At 36.9% G+C, this 19,784-nt stretch overlaps 4 protein-coding genes across 6 annotated transcripts in view; 2 read left to right on the top strand and 2 right to left on the bottom strand.

Moving 5' to 3' along the window:
- The window catches only part of LOC118746236 (organic cation transporter protein-like), a 28,485-nt gene extending 21,374 nt beyond the window's left edge, over positions 1–7,111 (top strand). Inside the window, exons 2-4 of the mRNA XM_036480065.1 lie at positions 1,880–2,328; positions 5,697–5,889; positions 5,955–7,111. Of these exons, the coding sequence (XP_036335958.1) occupies positions 1,880–2,328; positions 5,697–5,889; positions 5,955–6,891 (1,579 nt within the window). The 3' untranslated portion in view covers positions 6,892–7,111. The remainder of the gene's footprint in view (positions 1–1,879; positions 2,329–5,696; positions 5,890–5,954) is intronic.
- The window catches only part of LOC118746234 (ecdysone-induced protein 74EF-like), a 392,873-nt gene that overhangs the window by 97,421 nt on the left and 275,668 nt on the right, over positions 1–19,784 (bottom strand). The window lies entirely within an intron of this gene.
- LOC118746237 (ribosome biogenesis regulatory protein homolog) lies at positions 7,116–8,546 on the bottom strand. Its single transcript, XM_036480066.1, has 4 exons — positions 8,308–8,546; positions 7,978–8,230; positions 7,419–7,912; positions 7,116–7,352 (listed from the first exon to the last, which is right to left on the bottom strand). Exons 1-4 carry the CDS (start codon positions 8,454–8,456, stop codon positions 7,196–7,198), a joined length of 1,053 nt encoding a protein of 350 aa, XP_036335959.1. The 5' UTR covers positions 8,457–8,546; the 3' UTR covers positions 7,116–7,195.
- LOC118746240 (protein-cysteine N-palmitoyltransferase Rasp) lies at positions 11,743–16,166 on the top strand. 2 transcript variants are annotated; one of them, XM_036480069.1, is made up of 3 exons: positions 11,743–11,785; positions 15,493–15,949; positions 16,090–16,166. In XM_036480069.1, the coding sequence occupies exons 2-3, from the start codon at positions 15,605–15,607 to the stop codon at positions 16,123–16,125; spliced, it is 381 nt and encodes a 126-aa protein (XP_036335962.1). In that variant the 5' UTR covers positions 11,743–11,785; positions 15,493–15,604; the 3' UTR covers positions 16,126–16,166. The 2 variants fall into 2 exon arrangements, with proteins under 2 accessions (XP_036335962.1, XP_036335963.1); XM_036480070.1 differs by lacking the exon at positions 11,743–11,785 and having other exon boundaries at positions 15,499–15,784; positions 15,853–15,949.

The raw sequence follows: 19,784 nt of genomic DNA, 5'->3' as shown, positions 1-19,784 counted from the left end.
TTATAGCCCGTCAGAATGAGTACTTTGCGTACGTGACGCTCAAGGATGCAACTGACAGTGGAGTAGACTGTGTACGTTTGCATAGACAACGTCAGACTGGCAGCTCTTGCGTTGACGGACTCAACGAACGTTGGTCAACTCTCAACTTTTAACGCAATTAGGTCCGTCACTGCTGACAGTTGTATTACCTTGCGTTTATACACGACAAGACAATTGATAATATGTATTATTTGTCACATTGTTTGAGTAAAGTAGGCGTCCAGACAATAAATAGTAGGAAATTTGAAGACAGTGACGCAGACAATGAGAGAAGTGTGAATGTATTGCTATTGCATCTGCAAAATTGACTTGTGTAAACCCCAAGTACGCGATCATAAAATGCAGCTGATTTTTGTTTGCAAACGGAACACCATTATTGTGGCGACGTTCTGCGTTCCTTTACGTCACGTCAGTTTCATCCTTGACAGTTTCATCCTGACGGGGCTATTAGAGTCCAATACAATTTCCGGCATCAGTTCTCAAGTTTGGTTTTTAGTTCGACGTTGCTTTTGACGTTTTCGCTTCAGCGGTGTGCCATCTTCAGTATCACCTTTCACTTTCAATCAGTAAAAGCTTCGAGACTTCTATGATAAAAATTTTATCATTACTCTTGCACATTCCAAATTCTTTTGGTTGGCAAAATTACATGAGGGATTTGGAATTTTGTTATCCTTTCGTTTCGAAATATGTCACTCCTTATATAGTGACATAACCTCAAGTAAAAAAATTGGGTTTATGTCACTACACAAGGAGTGACATAATCGCAAATTTTAAAATTTGAGTTATGCCACTTGGGGCTATGTCACGGCACCTTCTGGAACTAGTTCTTTTGACAGACGAGAAATGTTGATGCTGTGAGGGGTTCATAAAAATAATCAATGTACATACGTGCAAATGAATACCCAATAAACATTGTGGCGAACGTTCGGATATGACCTTCGATATCCAATATGCCTATCGAACTGGGAACGAACTCATAACCAACCTTAGTTTTGCAACGTTCATAGTATATTGAAAATACACTCGAAATGGGTTCGAAAAAATGGAAACCATAGTAACAAGAGGGGAAGTGAAATCCAGCTCATCCTCGAAGGGAAATATAAGACAAACACTATCTCTCATTAAAATTTCAATTCGATAATGGCCTGGATTTCGAATTCATAACTAAGGAAAAATACCATGGATAACGAAGGTTCCGTTTTGGTGGAGAATGGAAACCAACCTATGCCGCATTCATTATCGAAGGTGAGACTCCAAAGAAAAAGATTTGTTTTCCAATTATTTTCGAATTGTTAAACAAGCGCAATGTTTATTGGGTAACTGCATATAACTTTGTGTATATTTCTTTCCGTCCATTCATAGAAGACATATTTTTCGTGTACAGGCATTCAAACGAACACACAAACATGGTAGATATGTATGTATAACCGCACCTGCTAATCGTGGGGATTGTACATATTTATTTTTGGTAAAGCCACAAACTATGTTTATACCTATGTACATACGTATGTATGTATCTCTTTGTAATTCTGGCTTAATCAAGGTCAAACGTTCGTTCTCAGCTGATTATCGTACTTTTTTGTTTCTGTGTTATATCAGTTCGCCAAACTTAAAATACATTATTCCAACTCACTAATATTAGTTATTGGTATGTATCAGCTATGCATACATATGTATGTATGATTATAACTTGTAGTAAAATGTATAGATTTGTAAGTAAATTGCGTGTCTTCAATGTACACGTCACAATTAAAATAATCACTACTAAATATTGTCATTTTCGCGCTTATAGAAATGTTTGCCGTGCAATATTTTATTTATTATTATTTATCTTTGGCAGATTAGCCCTCTCAGTGCCGAGTATGCGCGGAATTAGAGAATATGACAATTGCTTGATGTATGATGTGAATTATACCGACGTCTTGGCTAAAGGCATGCGCAAAGCTGACCCAAACTGGCCGGTAGTGGGTTGTCGCCAAGGCTGGTCATATAACTTTACTGATTATCCATACGCCACGGTCGCAACCGAGCAGAATTGGGTTTGTGAGCATGATGCGCTTCCTACATACGCTCAATCGATTTTCTTCCTGGGTGCTATTGTTGGTGGTTTACTCTTCGGTTGGATCGCGGATAAATTCGGTCGTGTGCCCGCATTAATTGGCTGTAATTTGGTTGGTTTTGCGGCAGGCGTGGGCACAGCATTCACCACAAATTTTTGGCAATTTGCCTTGATGCGATTCTTCGTGGGATTCGCTTTCGATAATTGCTTCACGATGATGTATATTCTAGGTAAGTACCAAAATATCTGTGGTCTAAAGCAAGAAGCCCTTAACTCGACTTGATAAACAATTGATTTAATTGATTGATTAATTTTATATGTATATGTTATCGTATTCTGCAAGAACTACTGCCGGAAATTATTAAAAAGTATTTAGTCATTGTTATTATGTGTGAAAAATAAAATTAAGATTTGTATTCATTCTGCGAACCAAAATGCCCCCAATAGCCAGTTTCATAGAAAAACATAAATATTTTTAATTTTTCATCCGCCATATTGGATCTGCCATTTTACATTTTAAGCATTTTAAGACCTGCAACTTCGCCACTGGTGTGAGTAAGGCGTGGTTAACCGTGAGGTCCCTGTCTTATACGTTGGAACCGAAAAAATTCACAAGCTACTTTAGCCGGCAATTCATACTGCATCTCTCGGTAGATAAATCCGAGCGTCAAGTGATCAGGAGACAGCACAAACTGCCCAAAAACAGAGCGCTACTAGCGGTGAAGTCCAGGTGGCCATCGCAATTGGAGAGCCTTCAAAGTCATTGGTCCCGACAGAATTTGCATGCTTATTCTGAAACATTTGGGTCCGGCGGAATTAGCATATCTCACCTAGGTTCTAAATTGGTCAGAAACCACTCTCATCATTCCCAATGTGTGGAAATCGGGGAGAGTGGTCCCACTGCTGAAACCAGAGAATCCAGCCAACAATGGAGGGTCTTATCGACCGATAACGCTTTTTTTTGCGGTCGCGAAGATACTTGATGCCTTGCTACTCGCGCATCAGCATGGCTTCAGTAAAGTGCTCAGCATAAGAACAGCACTTAACGACGTGGTCTTAACCGTAAGCGCCCCTGTGAGAGAACAGTTCTAGTGATGTTAGATCTATCAAAGGCGCTTGACACCGTCTGTCATTCCACGCTACTAAAACAATTTGAGGCATTCTCTCTCCCACAGGGAATCAACCAGTGCTCGGCGAATCATATGAGTGATCGACAGTCGTCAGAAGTCTTTCGAGATCAAACTTCAAAACTTAAGCAAGGGGTTCCACAGGGTGATGTCCTCTCCCCCTACTGTTTAACTTCTCAAAGCTTCCTCAGCCATCGGAGATAATTTCCCTGATGTCATACGCTGACGACTGTTCGATTTTGGTGTCCGGTAATGGAGTTGATGACCTCTGCTCGAAAGTAAACAGCTACCTCTCCGAGCTTTCTCGCTTCTTCACAGCATTCATGTAGATGGCACACCCATTCCGACGGTGTATTAACCGAAAATTTTTGGGGTCACCTTTAACATTAAAGTGCAGCACCTGTGGTAAATACAAAGAAACGTTGCTGGCCACATACAAGGCAATTGGCCGGGCGTAACAACCCCAACAGACCCGTGCTTGGGAAGAGGCGCCGCCCAACCACGTCAGAAGACATATTTTCGAATGCATGGACCAACCACTGGACCCGATGACGTACTGACTAGTGAGCAACGGCATTCATAGAGTCGGTCATGACTCTCGACCTATGAATGCGGTGATCGGAGCCCTATCCCACGCTACTGTAACCCAGATACGTTGAGGATATTGTAGGCGCATCAACTGCTACCTGTCCAGACTCGACCCCGATATCCTCAATGTGTGCCGGCATGTGGAGACTCTACCCATGACAACAACCACCTCTTCACATGCCAACTCAATCCCACTCAGCTAACACTCCTCTCTCTTTGGCCCGACCCCGGCGAAACAGCTCGTTTCTTTGGCCTACAGTTAGTTGAGCTTGACGACAACGACCCATGCGGGGCTTAGTAGCGCCAACGCGAGAACAGCAAGACGAAAATATTAGAATTTATAGAAAACAGAATTAATTGGACTGTCGAGCAAGAAACATTCACCCTCATCGCGTCGAATGCAAGTTGTTTTTCGAGAGTCGAGAGAGCCTAAAATTTCCACTCGACTAGTGTATTAAAACGGATAAACTTGGCAGAACTGTATAGTTTTCGACGATTTTCGTCGTTTACTTATTTCAGCACGACAGTATACAATAGTTGTGTTTGTTTACAAATTATCCAGTAACTTGCCAGCAACTCTCCAGTAACCTAATTTCGAAGAATTCCCTCTCATAGAAAAAATTTACAAAAAAGTACGCGAACGCTTTTCCAGTAATAATTTGCAAGTTTCATGAACAGCTGATAAATTGGTTGTTTATTCGCAGCATATTCCTAATAAAACAATATATTTTATATTTAAATATGTTTATTTTGTGAATTTCCACAAAAAAAAGCCACAAACAGTTTCCTTATTAGTTTAAATTTCATCCAGAAACATGCGATCAGCTGTTTTTCGTACTGGCAAATTCTTACAAGTAAAAATTTATCCAGTAAAATCCAGTAAAAATTTGCAACTTCAACTGGATTTTACTGGAAATGAGTAAAAAAACGCAACTAATACCAATGTTGTCGAGTCGTACAATTTAGTCTAGTTTACGACTTGCGCAATAAGGTTGATTGATTTTTATTAATTTTAATCGGCATCCCTACAATACAATTTTTGCAATGCATACAAAGTCCATTAAATACTCCAATAGAAATTTGATGATGACCATGATTCTTATCGGTGACAAAAATTTGTATCGGTGACATAAATTTTTTAACTGACAAATTTAAACTTTTTCATATATTTTTCCGTAAAAAATTTGTCACTGATACAGAATAGAGCCGTTAATTCTAGCTGGACCATGTCAACTTCCACATCGTTTATAATTAGGGTGAACTGTCAGTTTATGGAACAATTTTTCATTTTCTGTGCAAGAAAAGTTCGCGTCTTAAGTCTTTCGTTGACTTAATTTGCAAAATTATCTTTCAGTTTTTTTTTATTAATTTAAATTTTCAAATATTTCAAACTAATGCAACGCAATGCGATTTTTTTTTCTCGCTTTCACTCTTTGCGAATAGTTCAGGGAATATTTATTACCGTTTCGTTCTCCGTCAGAAGTTCCTGAGTATTTATTTGCCAAATAGCTCTTCGAGAGAAAGTCCCTTCGACTTTTGCTTCAGTTTTGTTCTTTGCCAGAACGTTGCGAAAACTTTTGTACATATATTCCGAAAGTATTGTTCTGTTTGGAAACGTTCCACAGCGTTTAATTCTTATATAATTCCCATTGAGAACGTTATCGACAGTTTTGTTCTCACTTTCGTTCTTGTGAATTTGTTATCATTTGTCTATAAAATAAGTCTGAAACAATGCTTCTCTCATCCTTAAAGTATAGACTTCAAGTAGGTGATTGGAAGAAAAATAATTTACCTGTTAAACGATATATTTAAGATTACAGTGACATTTACTCACATAACATACTTTCTTGCATATTAATTATTTATTAATTCTTTCATTTCAGTACTTGAATATGTCGGTCCTAGATATCGCACATTTGTGGCTAACATGTCAATAGCTTTATTTTTTACGGCCGCAGCCTGTTTATTACCTTGGATTGCCTATTTTATTGCAAACTGGAAGTTGTTTGCTATTGCCACCTCTGCCCCACTAATTTTGGTTGTGTTAACTCCCTTTGTTATTCCAGAGTCGGCAAGGTATGTATGCATATTAAGTTCTTTTGTTTAATTCTTGGGATGCTAAATATTAGTTTCGTTTGCAGATGGCTTGTATCGCAAGGCAAAGTGGAACAGGCTATATCTATACTGAAGAGGCTCGAGAAAGTGAATGGAAAACACGTGCCCATGGATACATACCAAGCTTTTAGTGCTAGTTGCTTGAAATTGAAACAAGAAGAGTCTAAAAATAGTAGTTATTCAATTTTAGATCTTTTTAAAACGCCCCGTTTGCGACGAACCACAATTCTACTCATCGTCATTTGGATGGCAATTTCGTTAGTATTTGACGGTCATGTACGGAATGTAAGCTCTCTGGGAGTGAACGTATTTTTCACCTTTACCGTAGCTTGTTTCACAGAGTTCCCAGCAGATACTATCCTAACGCTTATACTAGACAAATGGGGACGTCGTTGGTTGGCATGTGGATCTATGATTGCCAGTGGCATTTTCAGTTTGCTCGCAACACTTGTTCCACCTGGAATTTACTTTGCTTCTTTAGCTATTATGGGTCGCTTCTTTGTTAATATTTCATACAATATTGGTTTGCAATATGCTGCTGAAATTTTGCCTACCGTTGTCCGAGCTCAAGGAGTCGCTTTTATTCACATTATGGGATATGTTGCGAGCATTATAGCTCCCTTTGTTGTATATTTAGAAAAGGTTTCCCCGGCCCTTCCACTGGTAATTTTGGGCGTTCTAGGAATCATTGGCGGAATACTGGCTTTACTACTGCCAGAAACGCTTAATCATGATCTTCCTCAAACGCTTACAGATGGTGAAGACTTTGGACGGGGGCAGAGCATATGGGACTTCCCGTGTTTGGCAAAAAAATTAGATGAATGCACCGACTTAGAAGTGAGACCACAAAGCTTTGCCCGCTCAACACAAACCGGCGCATCGCTCCGATCTTCCACCCGTGGGGAACTACGGTCGAGCATTTTAAGAAGATCAGCTAATTCCCGTTACTCATCAAAGCTATGAATACGTTCACATATTTTGCTAGGTTAAAAATTTCATAAGTACATTTGAAGCAAAGCTTCTCAAACGTTGTTCAAGAAGTTGATTGAGTCCATACACTTGTGATATTAGTAATAAGTATACGGGACAAACGCATTTTAATAAAGTGTAGAGTTGTAATGGTGCAACATTATTAAAACTATTGCATATTGTTCACTGAAGTATTTAATAAATAAATAAACGCATCGTTATTATTACTGTTATGTTGTTTTTATATTATCTTATATTTACTTAAACATAAAATTGTTTAGGGTATGTACAAAATTTTTCAACGCCTCTTCCTACCCACAGCAATCTTTTTTCCAGGCGCGCGCTGTCCACGCCCGCCTTTAGGTTTCTTGCCAGTTTTACCATTACCTTTTCCTTTTTTGCCTCCTTTTCCTTTCTTTACTTTTTTTCCGGCATCAGTTGGATTAGCTTCTCTCCTAAAAGAATAGATAAAAAATAATAATTGTTCATTGAGTTATTGAATATCTAAAAATTGATCATACTCTAATTTATTTTCGTTCTTTTGTATAGAAATAGCCTTTTCAATGTCATATTTTGGTTTCTTGTTAAGCACACTCTTGATCAAATCCAGATTAACCTCCTTTTCAGGCTGGCCACTAATATGTGAAGCTTTACGTTTCGATCCAGGTATCAGTTCTTTCACACCGATACCACGCGCCTGTTTTTCCTTTGGCAATTTATCTTGGAATTTTCCTACGGAGGCTGTGGATGACTTAGCTACAGTGACTGCAGTCAGCAACTGCCCTGAGGAGGCTACCTCTGGGCCGAAGTAACCTCCACGAGGAACCTCTACCTTTCTTGCTCGAACAATGTTTTTCATGCGTTGTATCTCATTCTTAGCCACTTTTTCATTACGCAGGTCGATTTTCTTCTGAAACATATCTTCATTTGGATCAACATTTTTAGGTACTTCCAAAACCCATTCCTTTTCTTTTTCAGCATCTGCACGTTTGAATCCATACGTTGGTACCCATTTCTGCAAAGATAAAGTTAAAAAATCAAACCTGAAAAAGTATAACTTTATAAATCTCCTAAACTTACATCGAGTACTTCATCGTATTTTTTCTTGTCCGTCTTTTTCTTTTTAATGCCTTTTTCTTTTGCGAACTTTTCCCATTTTGTCAAGGGCTTAGGTCCAGGTACCTTACGCAGGCGAGGCAAGACAGTTGTTGGCGCCGGCAGCTTCGCCACGATGCATTCGTCTACACGCTCAGCCGGCACCTCCCATATTGCATTAATTAGCAACTGTGTATTGTCACGAGTAAGATCAAGCAAATACTGCTCCCGGTTACTTCTGTAAATAGCAAGACATAATTTGTACGATTTTATTACAATTTAGATGTACCAAAACACTGGCCATCATTTATTTACCTTAGATCGTTTTCATCTAAATCGTTTGGGTCAGTGCACATCAAAGAACCAACATCTAGCCGGACTTCCAAATGTTTATCTACAGTAATTGGTTTGTATTTTTCTAACGTTCGTTGTTGTTTTTCTAACACTTCCTTCACGATATCCATTTTGGTATATTTTTCAAATCATTTAAATTAGAAATGCTTTAAATTTCTACGAAAATCGTGTTTTCTTCCAAATTTACAAAATATTTGACATTTCTAATCGCACGTGTGTTATACAGAGTTGCATTGCAAACATAAACAAAAAGCAGTGTCAGGTCCGTAATAACCAGGGTGGCGTTAAAAGATTTTAGTTCTGTTCGTTGAGCAAACACTAGTTGTGTTTAATGAGCTGCTCTAGGTTACGCCAGGTTGATATCTCACAAAATTGTGTTTCATGAGGATTTTTCTTGCTCTAACTTAGGCTATCTGCACACTTGTCGTCCAATCATAGTTGCGTTATCGTCTCGCCCTGAAATTTTGAGCCGAGCACATGCATTTCAAAGGAGATCTGCACACTTGTCGTTATCGGCTAGTTATCGGCAAATCGTAGAAGATGCAGAAACGGATAAGTACGGCACTGTCGTTTGCTAATCGTTGTGCACGCATTGTTTGTTTACATTTTATGGGGGAAAATTAGTGAAAAAGTGAATACTTGCATAAAAATTAGTATTTTTGCTTAAAATCTGTGGAAATTATTAAAAAGTGGATAATTGCATTAAAATTCAATAAATGTGAGCGTTTAACCTATACAATAAAACGAAATAATAAAAAGTCTCTGTGTGCATGCACAAAACACATTTCAGGGAAAGAAAAGAAGAGATATTATTGAAAAATGATGTCTAGATTTGTTGCAGCACAGTCTATATTTTAAAAATTACAGTTTTTTGTAAATATTTCGCGAAAATATCAACCAGAAAAACAGGAAATACCAGCTCCAAGTGAATTTTTAGACGCCAAATGAATTGAAATTTCACGACCGAGTGTGCGAAAGCGTAGTCGTCATGTAATCGTTGCATCATGATTGTGACGATGAAGCAACTATGATTGGACGACCAATGTGCAGAAAGCCTTACTCTAGCTTTTGTTTCATGATCCTGCGCTAAGTGGAACTAGAGCAACTTAGGCCCAATTTCAGATGGCCTATTTGAGTAGAGATTGTTGATTAACTTCCACTATTCATTTTCAGATCATACATTTAATCTGCACTTAATTGGCCATATTGGCTATTTAAACATGAGATATGCAACCCTGTGTTTGTACCAAACAGCCAAGATTGATTAGTAGGTTGTTTAATCAATCCCACCAAATCCGACCAAAAAACAATCAGCTGTTCAGCACAAGATGTAAACAAACAAGCAAATGCAGCAACAATAGCTTCGTTCCCCACGCTTTCCGGGCTGCTCCGGTAATTAGAGAATAAAAATAAGTTACTCTCTCACAAGTGTCAAAAATGTGCCAACACGTGCCAAAAGTGCCCAGAGCGTGAGGAACGCAAAAAACCACATTTCGTGCCCGGAATCAACATATCAGCTCTAAACAATGATTTTACGTGTATTTATCTTATATGGCTAATAAAATTGCCAAATAACTACATTTTCTGAAAATTCTGTGATATTTTCCACTTTTGTTTTTATAAAATTTGCTTTCGGATTTAATTTCGTTGTCGTTTATGATAGTCAGTGTGCCATGATTTTGTTTAAATTTTTGTAAAATTGCTTACCACACTAACGATTGCTATAAATTTTGCTTCCATTTTTAAAGATTTTCTAATTTGATGTCTTCAAACTAAAAACAAAAGCACCAAAAACGCACCAAGCACAAAACGCAAAAATTTTCGCGTTTTGAATACCCACTAAATTTGGTACCAAAAGCATGAAATTGGCAACAGTGAATGTAAACAAAAGTATTTTATGACGTCAGCGATTGGGTGGATGCTGTCAAATCGACGAAGAGAGGGTTAGCGGTCCGCGAATGGCGCGACCTTTATTTTCTGGATCGTGCTCGTAACCGGTAAATTTTGTTACCCTCATAAGTTGGTAACAAAGGTGATACAAACCCATGAACTAAAAATACAAGATCACGTAAGAACGCGACGTTGTATTTGTAACTGGTTTTGAGAAAAAAGTTTGCGAAAGCGGGTTCGTCAGCTGAGCGTTTGTTTACATCACAAGCACCACTATTTTACACTTTTATTCAAGTAAAGAAGAGTTAATCCAATATGACAACACATTTTAAAGCATTTTGTTGCATCATTTTACCTAAATTGTGCGTTTAAAGTGGCTGACAATAATTTTGGCTCATTTTGGTTTTCGTTGTTTTCTTTGCTTTGTTTACTTTTCGCTCGTTTTCCAGTGAAACAAGATGGCGTAGAACCCGCTCAAAAAATCGACTTTTTTCACTCTCTTGTTCTTACGTGATCTTGTGTCTTTCGTTCATGATACAAACCTATAATCATATGCAGGGATGAAAAATGGAAATTTCAGATTGTACCTAATATCATAAAATAAATGTACCTAAATGAGACAGATTGTACCTAAAAAAAATATACATCATTCATTTGTAGTTTTTTTTTTATTAATTTTATTTAAAATATGAATACAAAAGATGCATGTACTTTAAACATGATAAGTTTTTTTTTTAACTGAGCCTATATCTATAGACTATAGCCTAATGTTTTTGTCTAATTTTGAAAAATATTGGCGAAAAAGACAAAAAACACACTTTGCGAAGTATGCTTCTTTATCCAGCTTTTTATAAAACAATAGGAAAAGTCTGCTAATTTATCCGATACTTTTTGATAGGTGCAGCAAGTCTAGAGAAAATAATCAAATTACCGTAAGTAACTTCGAAAGCCTTTTAAATAAATAGTATATTTCCAGAAATCCAAAAGCGAATATGGGTCAAAAAGTTCTCATCTAAAGAAAATATAAAAGTTGAAAATAGACACTGGACTGTATGGGCGAATAAAGGCTGGTTTTCATTTGGGGTATTCACAGTTCGTTCCAAATTGTGTCTGAAAATGTAGACGTCTACATTTTGAGACATCTTTAGCGTCAAACTGTGAGCACCCCTTTCTAGCAGTCGTCGCAAAATCGTCACAAAACTTTGTTGGTGTTGCCAGACATTTCTTCTTTGCGTGCATTTTTTATATGTCGCCTTTCGATTTTGTTTCTGAAAAATTTTAATTATTTAACTTAATTACCAATTCCTAATATTTGTTATTTCTTTTCCTTGATTTGTTTCTTTTCATCAGAAATTGCGCTCAAATTAAATGCAAATACAGAAAACGTGCCCAATAAATAAAAAAAATGCGATTAGTATTGCCGTAATGCAACCCTGCTGCGAGGTTGCAAAATGTAGACGCGTAAAAAACATACCTTTGAGTGTGACAAAATGCTTAAAACGTCAAAAAAAAGGAAAAGATAAATAACCTGCTGGAGAAGATCTACGAAGTACAAACCATTGTGGAAGAATGAATGAATGGAAGAAGACACCTTCCTCACCAACCGCTCTGTCCTCTATGAGCTTCTTAATGTAACTGCAAATAAAAGATGGAAATTTAAGAAAAAATACTATCACAGCGTTTCACTCTTGTAGTATATTGGCTATCAAGCACCAGAAAATTTCCATCACGCATTCCATATGCCACCGATTGTCGTGGATCAATTAAAATACTGTCATCACAGCTTTTTGGTACTCCAGCAACTGGTGTGTCTATGGCGGAGTAATGTGGAGCTGTTGCATGACTAAAATCAATTTGGGCTCTTTGAGAACTGGCTTGTTTGTTGCGAGCTATTGGCATCAAATGTATGCAAATTAGATTTCCAAACGGGCAACTGTTGAATACAGGAAAAAATTTATTTTATATGGATCCGCTAAAGTGCACTACTACCGTGTATAAATTGGCCAACCTTCTAATAAATCAAGCAATCTTATTGTATAGTCATCGCCGCCAGTCACCAAGAAATTTCCACTTGGGTGAAATGCAACATCATTCTCCGGCGACGAATGCACTGTAGTGATGTGCCGAGTCGAGTCGACTCGAGTTCTGACTCGAGTATTTTAGAAGTACTCACGTACTCGAGTAAGCAAATTATAGTATTCGCATACACAGACTCGAGTACGGGTCTCGAGTACTTATAATTATCAAACACCGAATAAGGTATTTTTGATATATAAATGGCTGCTTAGCGTTAAAAAAAAAATATATATATATTTACCAAATACACCACACAACTAAATTAATTTTAATACCGTTTTAGGTATTAATTGCCAAAGATGAAAGGAATTTTAAATTCCAAAGGAGTAATTTTATTGTTTATGAATCTAGATCTCATGGAATATTGCCATTATAATTGATGTACTAGTTGAACTTTTAAGGTACTGAAGATTCATTTTTTTTAACTCATTATTTACTTTGGATTTTGGATATTTTTTTATGACAGACTACTAAGTTCTAGTTCTACTATGATAAATAAAGCAACTGTTATTGAACCCTATATTTATTTAATTTTAATTGTTATTTGTAAGTATGTAAGAATTAGATTTCTATGTTTGGATCTACATAAATCGGATATACTATCTTGGAGTTAATAATAATATCATGTTAAGTAAAAAGTCGGCATTTCGGTTGGGTGCATGTTCAGCAGTCGAATCTATAACATATTCGAATACCGAGCTCTGAACTCGAATACTTGATCCGAGTATCTGACTCGAATCCTGACTCGATTCTTTTTTTAATGAGTACCAAAATACTCGAGTACCAAAAATAGCCGACTCGGCACATCACTAATGCACTGTATTAGCTCGCCTTCAGCTTTGTCAAACATGAACCAAAAATACAAGATCACCTAATCAAAGAAGCAAGAAAAAAGTATATTTCTGAGTGTTTTTGACATCTGCCTAAGAATGAAAACAAACAAAGAAAACGAAAAAGGCGCGGTGATTGAGTGCCATTAAATTGGTATTTATTATAAAATATACAAAGTGAAACTTGATGACAATTAGCAAAAAAAGTTCATAAAATATGGTTTTCATGATTGAAAGTGTTTTACAATCGCATATCATTACCACGGGTCGATTTTTCAATGCCAACGTTCTGGCCACAAACGTGCACCCACTTTTCACGCAAATTTACGCCTTTTGGCAAACCAAACATACGCACAAACTTGTTCCGATCACACAGCACTTTATTTTATATCATAAATATGTAATAAACCAAAATTTATAATTAAAATCGCTGCAGAAAACACATTCAATCGCTAAAAAATCACTACGAAGAGGTAGAAGACGGTGTAAACAAAACCGAAAAACGTCAAAAACGCTACGAAAACTTTTTTCTGAAAATCGATTACAAATACAACGATGGCTGATTAGGTGATCTGTAGTCGTTGGTTCATGTTTGTCAAATATCTTAACGCGGTTACAACTTAATGCTAAAGCCACCAGATTGCCGTCTGGATGCCATGCCAGCTGTCGTCCCATACCAAGAATGATAGAATACAAGATTGCGCCAATCGAGCTGAGAGCAACTGGCCGTGACGTCAAAAAATACCAGAATGAGAGAGCAAGACGAACTCGACAAGAAAAAGAGGAAGCATCGACCAAAAGGCAGTGTTGCCAAGTTTTGACTTTGAAAAAGCACCAAATTTTTATTGGTGTATTTTATGGACTTTATATGAATATATAATTTTATTGCAAGGATGCCGATTCAAAAATCAATGTTTCTTGCACAACGGTCGATTTCTTCTGGCATGATTGAAGGTGCTGCCACATATTTCTTTGTCACTTATGATTGTCACTGTGCCATGATTTTGTTTAAATTTTTGTAAAATTGCTTACCACACTTACGACTGCTATAAATTTTGCTTAATTTTTTTTAAGATTTTCTAATTTGGTGTCTTCAAACTAAAAACAAAAGCACCAAAAACGCACCAAGCACAAAACTCAAAAATTTTCGCGGTTTGAATACCCACTAAATTTGGTGCGAAAAGCATCAAGTTGGCAACAGTGAATGTAAACAAAAGTATTTTATGACGTCAGCGATTGGGTGGATGCTGTCAAATCGACGAAGAGAGGGTTAGCGGTCCGCGAATGGCGCGACCTTTATTTTCTGGATCGTGGTCCCATACCTCTTCCCCCGGTGAACGTTCGCATACATTCGCCTGAAAATGTATCGCAAATTCTTAACTTGTCGCCGCACGATGAAATGAACTTACCATTAGGGCTGAATTTTGCTGCGCGCACCCATTTGTGTGTATTTTGAATCAGTATTTTGATGGCTGTTCGCCATTTTTCTAGTCTGCAAACGAATAAGCTGACGAAGAAGCAAACAAATTCAAGCACATTGTTGCATTCTACCCTACATATTAAAAGCTTTAAAATCTTAAAACATATGTGAAAAACTTTTATAATCTGAATATTTCTAATGTCGCAATCAAAACCAAATTTTATAAATAGCATTTTTAAAAAGCAATAATCTAATATTTTTCAAGTTTTTGGGCATATATGTTACCATTTGAGCAACAAATACTACCAAGTTTTAATGCAACTCAGGTCAAAAAAGCGCACTTTAGAGCAAAATAAGCAACTCTAAAAAACAGATGATCGCAGCTGTGGCCCAGGATGACGTCTATTGCTAAAGCTGAAATTAGTCGAGAACGCAGAACGTATACTTAAACGCAGTCTGTATACGCAGAATTTTGTCGATTACTGGAGCCCTCAGTGTTGCTTACTACAGTGTTGCCACTCTTCAATGCCTTTTCATAAACTTACCCTTTCAACCACAATTTTTCGTGCTATAATAGATTGTAACTAAATATAAACTACTTAGTTTTCAACAAAAACCTTATTTAATAGTAAATTTCAAATATTTTAAACATATTTCGAATAGGAACTTATAACGTTTTTACCATCTGCAAAACTGACGAAGTGGCAACCATCTAAAGAAGGAGAAATCAGCTGACACGGAAAAATCTAAATTCCGCAGATTTCTGCGCTACGGGCTACAACTACAGAAAAATTCTGCGGTGTTGAGTTTTCATTTACATGGCGCTTTGGTAAGACAGATCGTGTCAGCTGACTCGGGTTTACGTACCGGTAGGTTTACGTTCTTGACTAATTTCAGCTTAAGATATCTCACTTGTATTTGTACACAATGGTACAAACGGAAGATACCGCATTTGCGGCTAGCAAATAAAAAAGAAAAACAAGCAGTATTAACAAGGTGATTTGCAAGGAAATTTTAAATATCATTTCATTGATGATTAAATATGGATGAATCAAAAGGATTCCACTTTTACCGGCGTGAATTGTTTCTGTATTTTGGAGTCTACTTTGCTTATCTCATCTATGGCTTCTGGACGTTATTCGGATTACGTGAAGAACTGCAACAACATTCTGGTCATACGCGTGATCCCTATAACTATGAACTGGATATTTTCAATAATTACGTACGTGTTAACTGGCATTGGTACATATTGCATGCTGTAATCTCAACTACTTCACGTTTTTTTATAAGTGCAAACAAGATGGGCATGGTCTACGCTTTTGTATCAGTTCCTTCACTGCTGACCATACTACCCTTGAAGATGGCTGCATTCGTTTTGGCAATGCTGGTAATTTTCTATTTAGTCGCATATATTGGTAATAAAAAAGTTGTTTGGATAGCAACAGCGTTATGGGTAGCAATGCTGAATGCTCTAGCGATTTATATTGCTAATTTTTCCGATGGATATGACGTTTTTTATACTCTTAGTGTAATACTATTTTGGACCTTGCTGCGCTGTTGTAGCTTTGCACATTTTTGTGTCGATGCACACTTCAAAAAGGAACAACTGTTAAAACTAGATTGCTTGGCGCATTTTCTGGGATACACACTATATTTCCCAACACTTGCAAACGGACCATTTTTAGATTATAAGCGTTACATTGTGATATTAAAAGAAAAAAATGGGCATGGATTGCCTGGCCAACTAAAGTCATTTGCTTGTGAGTTAGTTCGAATTGTCTTCTGGTGGCTGGTTCTGGAACTCGGAATGCGTTACTTATTTGTACATTACATGGCTATGGTTCCTGAAACGGCAAAGCTAGTCAAGTCACCATTTGGACGGCATGCTGTTGGATACTTTTTAGGCCAGTTCTTTTTCATGACCTATTTAGTGAAATATGGATTGGGCATTGCTTTTTCCCGCTACGATGGAATGCAACCACCTAGCAAGCCGCAATGTATTGGCCACGTTCATTATTATTCAAACATGTGGAAGCGTTTTGACCAGGGCCTGTATGAATTTCTCTTTGATTATATATATCATCCGCTGGTGAATGCAAATTACTCCAAATTTGTATCTACTGTGATAACCTTTACGTTTGTATTTATGTGGCATGGCTGCCAGACGGAAGTACTAATTTGGACTGTAATGAATTTCTGGTGTTTGATCGCGGAGAAGTTATTGAAACATCTTATGCGTACTCCGTTCTATAAAAGACTGATTGAAAAAAAATTGGGACTGCAAACTGCACAACGTATTAATGCCGTAATATTCAGCCAACTTTTCATCATAGCAGCCTTTTCCAATGTGTTTTTTATTGGCAGTCCCGAAATTGGTGCGTTTTTAATGCTAAACGCCTACGGCGCTGGTTTTGTAAATTATTTTGCATTGTCATTTTGTTGCTATTGTTTCTTTCAATGCTCTGAATTGATATCAATGCAACTTTGGAAGCCAAATAATACATTTGAAATAAAATCAAAAATAATTTATTCATTTAGGATATTCCATTAATTTACAAAAAAATTAGGAAGCTCGAAAGTATTTTTTGGAAGACTTATTTATGTATTTCCGCGGCCGCTGTGGTGTAGTTATCGGTGCGCACTACCATTCCGCAGGGCCTAGGTTCAAGTCCAGTTTTCAACCAATATAAAGCAGTTTTTTCTAATAGCGGTCGCCCCTCGGCAGGCAATGGCAAACCTCTGACTAGGTATTGGTATTTCTGCTATGAAAAAAAAGCTTCTCATAAAATGCATTCGCTGTTCGGAGTCGGCGTAAAACTGGTGTGACAACATGATGGAGCGTGTCTCAAATCGGAGGAGAAGCCCGGCCAAGGAGTTTTGCGCAAAAATACGGAACAAATGCAGTTTGGCCCCAAATCTCAAATTAAAAAACAAAATATTGGGATCGATATTGATGATTGAATAACGGTATACTTCTTTTTTTAGGGAAACATCAACAACAACAATTATCAAAGATTGAAGTTCAAAATAAGCTATTTTTGAAATCAAGATTTCTTTTTTATAATTATTTTACATTAATTCAATTTTTGTAAGAACTATACAACATATATATAAAGTACGTATACCAAATTAAAGGGAATCAAATTTTCTATTAAATGATGAAATTTTCAAAATCCATCCATTTGTTTTTAAGAAATCTTGAGTTCAAAAATAGGTTATTTTGAACGTTAACCTTTGATAATTCTTGTTGTTTCCCAAAAAAAAAAAGAAGTATACCGTTATTCTCAGCTCAATCATCTCTATCGATCCCAATATTTTGTTTTTTAATTTGAAATTTGGAGCCAAACTGCATTTATGCCAAAAATACTGCTGATGGCGTAACACGAGTTTAATTTTTCTTTGCGAAAATGCTAGTTTTACCCTATTTTGAAATTGGCTCTATCTAATGAGTGCGGTTTTAGGTTCCTCACCCCTCCCTTCTCCGCTCCCCACCAAAATATCATTGTACAAATAACCGGACATTTCCCACGTACAACATTAAATCCTCTGATGTGTTTGATTGCTGTCATTAGGTTTGTTCGTCGAGCAAAAAATTTGTACGAATTTGTACGAATTATCACGATTTTTGCCCAAATCGCGTTCGTGCAGCCCAAAAAATTATCCAACACTCAAAAATTGTGAGAGCAAAGTGACAGTTCTCTTGGAGAGAAGTTGCAAATTCTTGCTGGAAAAAATTTTGCCAGCAAGAATTTGCAAACACGAAAAACATGTGGTTGTGGCGCATGGTTGCATTTTTGTTTTCAATAATTTGAATAAATTAGTTCGTTAAATTTAAAAATTTATAAACACGAGCGATTTTTTTATGAAAAAAGGAAGTAAATAATTGTTGATATAATTAATTTAGTTAATTCCAATGATTTGAACTTAATTCGGCTGAAAAAAATGGTATTCGCAATCGGAATGCAATTGCAACCAGAGGCGATTTAAGAAACCCGACAGCTAGTACGATGAAGAAATTGAAATGTATGTCAAAGAAAGTCAGAACAACAAGAAATATACATGTATATCCTATTTTTGGCCATCCGAAAGAATTTTAAAAATTCTATAAAAATTTTGTATGTTTGAAATGCAACCGTGGACGCCAGCTGGCACCGAAACTTGCAAATTCCTGCAAATTTGCGTTCGTGCAGAAATTTGCAAGTTTCTCAACATGAGAGAGAATTTGAGAGAATCTTTTCTTACTCTCTGATATTTTGAGTGTTGGATAATTCTTGCTGGATTTTCGACGAACAAACCTAATAGGTTCATTCCTTATCTTTTTGGACTAAAATCTGAAAAGTGTCAAAATGCCAGAGCGTAAGCAAAATGTGCTCACTAAAAGAGAATAACAGGAAAAGTAAAGGAACGCAAAAAACCAAATTTTTAGTCCAAAGAATGGCAACAACAAAACTAACGTCAAATAAGAACAGAAATGTACGTACGAAACACATTCACACAAGCACAAGCACAATAAACACTTGCTATATCAATTATTTTTTGCCTTCTTCCAATTTCAATTAATTTCTTTTACTTTTTAGATTATTCTCACTTTTAGCGTATTCTTTAATTTCCGTTAATTTAAATTCAGTTGAGTTTGACACTTTTCAGGATTTTGCCAGAAAAAATTCTTCTGACTAAATCTGACTACTTCGGACTGATGAGAGTCACTCTCACTGACTGTTGCTCTCTCATTTTTGCTGTCATTTCCGAGTTAAGGAACGCTTTTTGGACTAAATCTGACTACTTCGGACTTTTTCTGACTATTTCTGGGAGATAAGGAACGCTCCTAATAACACATGGTTGCAAACTGACACATAACATGTGTTGCCATATTGTACAAAACAATACATACAAAGAAGGCAATGATTAAAAAGGAATACAGGGGAAATCAATACAAAAGAAAATGTTCAGCTCCTTTTCTTCGCAAAACAGAAAGGAGAATTCTATTGCCTGAGGGTTATAATCCCTAAGTGCGGCCGAAGGCCGCCTACGCAGAAAGGTGTTCTCTGCAAAAGGTGTTCAGCTCCTTTTCTTCGCAAAACAGAAAGGAGAATTCTACTGCCTGAGGGTTATAATCCCTAAGTGCGGCCGAAGGCCGCCTACGCAGAAAGGTGTTCTCTGCAAAATGTGTTCAGCCCCCCCCTTCTTCGGCAACACAGAAATAATAATTCTACTAAGTAAAA

Source organism: Rhagoletis pomonella, unplaced genomic scaffold (genome assembly GCF_013731165.1).
Source record: "Rhagoletis pomonella isolate Grant_MI unplaced genomic scaffold, Rhpom_1.0 Rhpom_scaffold_00010, whole genome shotgun sequence".
Classification (NCBI taxonomy): domain Eukaryota; kingdom Metazoa; phylum Arthropoda; class Insecta; order Diptera; family Tephritidae; genus Rhagoletis; species Rhagoletis pomonella.
Note: the sequence above shows the minus strand (reverse complement) of the source record. Positions and strands in the feature narration are given on the sequence as shown.

Bases quoted from the DNA above. Each gene is read 5' to 3' on its own strand.
- LOC118746237 (XM_036480066.1), bottom strand. From the start codon at position 8,456: ATGGATATCGTGAAGGAAGTGTTAGAAAAACAACAACGAACGTTAGAA. The intron at 8,231-8,307 runs GTAAATAAATGA...TGCTATTTACAG, and splicing joins TTAGATGAAAACGATCTAAG to AAGTAACCGGGAGCAGTATT. The intron at 7,353-7,418 runs GTATGATCAATT...CTATTCTTTTAG, and splicing joins AAGAACGAAAATAAATTAGA to GAGAGAAGCTAATCCAACTG.
- LOC118746240 (XM_036480069.1), top strand. From the start codon at position 15,605: ATGGATGAATCAAAAGGATTCCACTTTTACCGGCGTGAATTGTTTCTG. The intron at 15,950-16,089 runs GTAATTTTCTAT...TTATACTCTTAG, and splicing joins CATTCGTTTTGGCAATGCTG to TGTAATACTATTTTGGACCT.